The sequence below is a fragment of the Choloepus didactylus genome, chromosome 3 (genome assembly GCF_015220235.1).
Source record: "Choloepus didactylus isolate mChoDid1 chromosome 3, mChoDid1.pri, whole genome shotgun sequence".
Lineage (NCBI taxonomy): Eukaryota > Metazoa > Chordata > Mammalia > Pilosa > Megalonychidae > Choloepus > Choloepus didactylus.
The window spans coordinates 177,843,844-177,850,865 of NC_051309.1; the positions used below are offsets into that span (position 1 = coordinate 177,843,844).

General features: G+C 39.7%; 1 protein-coding gene across 1 annotated transcript; it reads right to left on the reverse strand.

Moving 5' to 3' along the window:
• Positions 1 to 2,134: 2,134 nt before the first annotated feature.
• Positions 2,135 to 4,021, reverse strand: TKTL2 (transketolase like 2). Its single transcript, XM_037831497.1, has one exon. The coding sequence runs from the start codon at positions 4,019 to 4,021 to the stop codon at positions 2,135 to 2,137; it is 1,887 nt and encodes a 628-aa protein (XP_037687425.1).
• Positions 4,022 to 7,022: the final 3,001 nt, after the last annotated feature.

Here is a 7,022-nt window from a genome sequence, read left to right on the forward strand (position 1 = left end):
AGATTGACATTACCAGAGTAGAATGACTATATTGGAAGATCCATAGTTACAGATCACATGCTGAAATACAATTGAATGGATTTGTGTGTGTGAGGCAGACAAGTAGGGTGAAACATTTTTTCTTTTGCTTATTTGTATTTTCAAAATTTTCTACAATCATCTTATATGAACTGTTTTTATTTTTGCAAAATAATTCTTAAATTTTTTAAGAGCATTTTACAAAAGAGGAAACTAGCTCAGAGAAAAATGGCAGTAATAGAATGGGTATTTCCCAATTTTTATGATTCCCAGGCTAGTATTCTCTTGTGTCTCTACCATACCTTCTAGTGCAACAATTCCTGAGATAAACTGTTCATGGTTTCCAAGAATCCTGATGACCACTTAATGAAAGCAATGAAAATAAGGAATTTATTGTGTGACACACCAGACACACTCAGAGTAATTGTAAATTTAGTTTTGAACCTCAGACCTGTCTTTATTTATTTACATGACACTTTTTTCTTGTACTCCAGCCATATAATTTACTCATAATTGCAAGTTAAGGAAATGCTTAAGGAATGGCTTTCCAGGGCATACATTGTTTTCTAGCTATTCCTCTCCAGCCAAGGCCTTTTTCTAGCTTTTCTATTGGGGGAACAAGTATCTCTCTGCTTCTGGCTTAGATAAAAGCATCTTCCTTATTTAGAATTATATTGGGGAAAAACCAAATCACACATGTAAGACACACACTGAATAAAGTAGCTGGTTTTAAATGCTTTATTAACATTAACTGGTATCCTTAGTAAACGAATAGAATCAAGTCAGCAGTCTGACTTGAAAAGAAGGCCAGAGTTAAACCAGTGAACATGGGGTTCGTTAAAACTGCATCATCACAAAATTAAGCAACCAGGGGACAGAATCAGTCAGGACAAGTTTTACCTAAGATTTGAAAAAATGAAACATTTCTGGAACCTCATAAAACTGTGTGCAGACTGGAACCAGTTATATTTTCATCTCTTTATCGAGCAATCACCGCAAGCAATGCAGTACATCGTAAGGACTTTTGCTACTGCTCTCTCTATAGTCTTTAAACTAGAGAGGAGAAATGAAGGCCAACAGAGGAAATTCCAAAGCAACACAGTCAAACCTTATCCAGAAGTTGATGTGGAGCGAGTTGCTCCACAGTACAGCATGGGGACACAGCCTCAGGTGCAACAAAAACTTTCAGCAAATGACTGTTTGATTGCTTACCTAGCAGAAAGGGTCCCAAAGAGAAGGGGCAGAGATCTCATCGGGGCCCATCTCCTGAGTAGGCCAAACTGCTCGGGTCAGGGTCAATGGATGGCAACTCCACACACCTCAGTTCTCATTGGAGAGGAGAGACCCTGTGCTGTTTGAGTGTGGAGTATTCACCCACTTCAGGGGGAGGGAGCCCTGCCACTGAGATCTGCTGCACTGATAAGAATCTGGGGCTGCTTGTACCTGGGTTCTGGTTTTAAGGTCTGGTCAGGCCTTTTCTTTAGACCTAACAGCTCTTCCAGATTGTGGAATGGAAACAGACTGAAATGTCATCAAACAAAAAAAAGAAAGGGGGTGGGGATGGGGGATAGGTAAAGGCTGGGAGATGGCCACTGAGCTTGCATCCCTGACTTCCCCAGCAGTTAAGGTAGCATGGCATTATATGAAAGTCTGAACTGAGAAAAATAGTATGTATTGTAGTGGTAGTGCTTCAAAATCTGGATATTGAAGCCTGCAGTTACATTCACATTTTCTTCACTTGCAAGGAAATTATACACATTTAACAAATTGTTACCCTTATGCTGAACAAAACATGATAAGTGTGGCACTGGGCTGTGCCAACTCAGTTATTTGTAGTCTTAACAGAAAACTGTATTAGTTAGTTGTTTTGTTTGCTATTCTGTTACTTAAAATTTTACAGCTTACTCTGATGATTCAAAATGAGAATGTAGTTAACAGAAAGGTAGTTAATTTGAATTTGTGAATTAGGAATGAAGAAAGTTAACTGGCTTTCCTTTTAAAAAGAAAAAAGCATAACAACATAGATTTAAAAGATAGTTTTGTAATAACAAGCATGAACGTAATGTAAAGTGCCAGTGTTTTCACACCAAAGGGAACAGACTGACTTTTTAAGAGATCAGTTATTTTTGTTCATTAAAGTACATTTCACGGCTGCTATGATGTGTCTGGCACTAATTTCAAACATATCCAGCAATTCACTTGGTTTCCCACTTCGAGGCACTCCTGATACTGCCAACTGATGAACAAGGATGTCAGGCTCCCCAGAGACAGCTGCACATACAGCTTCTCCAATGCCACCCTCTCGGTAGTGATCCTCGACTGTGATAACCCGGCCACCTGTGTCTTTTGCATTGGAGATGATGGTCTCAGCATCAAGGGGTTTAATGGTAAATGGGTCAATGACACGGACAAAAATACCTTGTTTAGAAAGATCATCAGCAGCTGCTAAGGCTTCATGCAGAGTAACTCCAGCTCCGATAACTGTGACCTCATCATTGACACTATGACGGACAACCTTGGCCTGTCCGATCTCAAACTTTTCTTGTGGTGTATAAATAACTGCAGTTTCTGGCCGGCTGGTCCGAATGAAACACATTCCCTTAGTATTGGCAGCCAGATAAACAGCATGCTCTGTTGAGATTGCATCACTTGGATAGAAAACAGTACAATTGGGAATGCTTCGGAACATGGCTAGATCCTCCAGGGCCATCTGGGAGGGTCCATCTTCACCAATGGATACCCCACAGTGAGAACCAGTAAGGTTTATGTTGGTTTGAGAGATGGCTCCCATCCGGATCTGATCAAACGCTCGGGTCAAAAAGGCAGCGAAGGTACTAGCAAAAACAATGGTACGACCACGAGTGGCACAGCCCAGTGCCACACTTACCATGTTTTGTTCAGCAATAAAACACTCAATGAACCGCTCAGGATGTTCTTTCTTGAATATCTCAGAAAAGGTAGAGCTCTTTGTATCACCATCCAGGACAATAACTCTTTCACTTGCATGGCCCAGTTTAGCCAAAGCTAAACCATATGCTTTCCGAGTAGCTATCTTCTCACCAAATTCGTAAGCAGGTGGAGAGGTCATTTTTATATTCGTGATGCTGATTTGCGGTGAGTCTTCAACAGGGGCTTTCGGTATGAGATTTCTATTGGTCTGTATCTGGCTCTTAATTAATTTGATAATTGCATCAGCTGTTTCTTGTGGCATTGGCTTTCCATGCCAATTTTCCTCATCCTCAATGTTTGGAATGCCCCGGCCCTTGAAGGTCTTGGCAACTATAGCAGTGGGCTTGTTCTTCACTAAAGTTGCTTGCCATAATGCTTGGCACAAGGCCTCCACATCATGGCCATCCACTAAGTAAGTATTCCACCCAAAGGCTTCCAAGCGCTTCTGATAGATGTCTGTGCGGTGTTGCAGTGGTGAGGCACCACTTTGTCCCAAGCGGTTCACGTCAAAGATTGCCACAATATTATCCAAATTGTAGTGGGAAGCAAAGGCCAAAGCCTCCCAGACAGAGCCTTCAGAGGATTCACCATCTCCCATAAGGCAAAACACCCGGTAGCTGGCTTTGTCGAAGTACTTGCCAGTATAAGCCATGCCACATGCAGCACCTAGTCCTTGCCCAAGAGAGCCTGTGGCCACATCAACAAACGTCAGCCTAGGGGTGGGATGTCCTTCCAAGTCACAGTCAATTTTCCTCAAGTTCAGCAACTCCGATTCGCTGATGTCGCCCGCCTCCGCCCAAGCGGCATAGAGGATTGGAGCAGCATGGCCCTTCGAGAGAACGAAACGGTCGTTATCAGGGTGTGCTGGGTCTGTCTGTTTATACTTCATCGTGTGGAAAAACAGAACGGATATGATCTCGGCTGCGCTGCAGCACGAAGTGGGGTGACCGGAGTTGGAGGCACATGTGGCCTTGATAGAATGGATCCGCAGGCGGTTGGCCACGTCCCGCAGCACTTGAACGGTTGTCGCATCCGGTTTGGCGTCGTCGGCCATAGCGGCACTCACGTCGGCCCTCGCAGCGCAAAAGCCCGCGAAACAGCCCCGTCACCTGACCGCCTCTCCACTTGCCCGCCTTTTTGAGGAAACAAGCTCTGCCACCGCGGGGGTAAGGGAGAAGGCGCTATTACGCCCCGGGACGGTTAAGATCTCCAACCAGCCGCCCCGCCCCTCCGCGCGCCGCCCCCTCCGCCATCGAATGGGTTTTTTTTATTTTGCTACTTGCATGTTAAGTATTTGGGTAGAGTCAATAAAGTTCTGAAACAAAAATAATTCAAATTATTTAAAAATCTCCTTATGCTATAAATTTTAAAGGAGACATTCTCATATCCTTGTATTATCTAGGAAGCTGTCTGTGGAGTTTTGCTTTTTTATATGCTATAACAGAGATATTCCCTCTTTACGGCAGACCGTAACAGAAACGCTCCACACGCTTTCAGTCTAACCGATGCAGCAACACCATCGCAAGAGTTCTCAGAGCAACTGAAAATTCTGAATCTCAGATTTAGAAATACAGTGTCTTATTTACTCAAAAGTTAAAGGAAGAACAAATCTAAGAGCATTAAAAGCATTAAGTGGTAGAATATCTGATCTGCAGTTTTCCCAAAATATCTTAAAATATTGTCACTAGAAGTAATTTTTTAAACAAAATTATTTTACTTTAATTAAACTAAATGTGTGACACTGAGCCCTTCTAGTGGGCAGGGGTTGTATATGTCTTTAAAACATAAAAGCAAGCAAAACAAAACAAAATTTAAAAAATGAGAGTATATCGGCTCCCATGCTGCTATGTTAAACATCTTGGTTCTTGAGCAATTATTTTTAACATGGACTTCACCTTAAAATCATGACACTTAAAAAAGGAAAAAAAAAAAAAAAAAAAAAAAAAAGTTCCTGACTTCCACTCCAGACAAATTGAACTTATTCTCTAGGGGTAGTGTCTGGGAAGCTGTACTTTAAAAATGCATTCAAATTGTGTAGTCAAGATTAAGAACAGATAATCTGGAGATAGACTTAGACCAGTAGTTCTCAACATTGGTGGTACTTTAGAATCATCTGGCAGCTTTAAAAAATTTCATAACCAGGTTACACTCCAAACCACTTAAATCAGAATTTCTGGGCAAGGGAACTAGGCATCAGTAATTTGAAAATCTCCACAAATAATTTCAACGTTCAATCATGGTTGTGAACAGCTAACTTAGAAGGTCTTGCTACTTTCTATATGTAGTGTTTCTCACATTGTATTTAGGGGAAAAAAAAACATTTAAAATTTTATTTGTTATTTAAACTAGTCCTATCATTTTAATTTTTATGGACACAAATTAGAATAAACTATAATGGTATAACATTAACAAGATTGTAAGACTTGCTGAAGGAATGCTGGAGTTGGAAAAGTGTTTAACAGGTTATCTTATATTTATCCCTCCCCATGCCCCTTGCAAATTAATGTTTGTTTATCTTTTCAGACAAATAAGGGAAGAGAAAATACAAACACACTAGACAAGGACTGGGAGTAAAGAAGATGAGAATTAGAAGAGAATGATGATAACAAAGTACTAGGGCTGCCAGGGAAGCAGTTAATATAAAGACAGTAATGCGCTATTATTTTGGCTGAGGAGAATGCTAATAAATTCAAATTACTGGGAAACATGATTGTTTAATGGTGATCTATAAGGCAGTGTTCACATGAAAAAAAAAAAAAAAAGATGGGAAATATAAAAACTACTTAACATTTTTCCAAATTGCTAAATTCATCTATTCATTTAAACTATTGCCCAACTATTTCCTGAATTATTAAATAGAAACTTTTTAACATTAGTAAAGGTCAATTTTGGTAAGAAAAGAATGTGGTTTTGAAGATCTAGCAACCTTGATTATTAGTGAGTATAAATTTCTGTTATATTAAAATGCAAAATAACATTTTGTAAATTATTTGTGAAATATTTATAAAGTGTTCTGAGATTTTTTTTAAAGAGAAGTCTGAAAGTCCCGTATAAATCATTAATAATTATTTTGAGTATTTCAGTCTTTTTTTTTTTTTTTTCTGTATACCTTTTCAAATTTCCCAGTCAGGTGGTTATTGGTAGGTTGTAAATACTATTTGAGGAAAAAAAAAAAATTGGGTGGGTTGGGGGATCTCAATAGAAAAATGACCAGGGAAGCCAGAACTTAACTGTTTCTGCCGTGGGCTGCATAGTTCTGCAGAAATACGTTACGGGCCTTTAAAAATACGGTAAGTCTTATTAAAATATAGATGAAAATAACCACATAAGTATAAATATTTTTTTCTTTATTAGAAAAGTTGTGGGTTTAACAATCATGCATAAAATACAGAATTTCCATACACCACCCCACAACCAACACCTAACATTGGTTTAGAACATTTGTTACAATTAATGATACACATTTGTATAATTGTACAATTACTTAATTAATCTCCGGGCACAGGCTCAACACCCTCAGAACAGAGTGGTGTTGGCAGATTCCACAATCCCTGGGGAATGTGCTTCACCCTCTCTCAAGACTGGGGCATAGGCACTCTTCCTGAACAATGGGGTTGCTAAACTCTTGTCTCGGTTCAACTAATTCTAAACTTTTAGAATAGCCCATGTTTAACTTGTCAGATTGTCTCAGCTCTTCATCTGATTCCTGTCCTGATATGTGGTACAGTTTTTAAGATTGTACTTTTTGTGTAATTGTTTCACATCCAGAGGGGAATTTCCTTTCCTCTGTTCCTTTTCCAGGAATATTGATCTGTTCTGTTTGGGTTTGTGCAGAATCTTCTCTCCAGCTTCCATGATTTTAGAAATTTTCTCCCTCACTCAGTGCTCCATTTTCCTGACTTTTCCAATTCTTGGACCCTCCTCTCTTATAGCAGTTCAGTTTTTTTATTTTTAATTTTTGGTTTCTTCCTGGTAAGACTATCTCACCCTGGGGAGCCAGATTGGCTCAATCCAAAAAGGTGGGTCACTACAGAAAAATCCGTTTTGCATTTAGG

Bases quoted from the DNA above. Each gene is read 5' to 3' on its own strand.
- TKTL2 (XM_037831497.1), bottom strand. From the start codon at position 4,021: ATGGCCGACGACGCCAAACCGGATGCGACAACCGTTCAAGTGCTGCGG.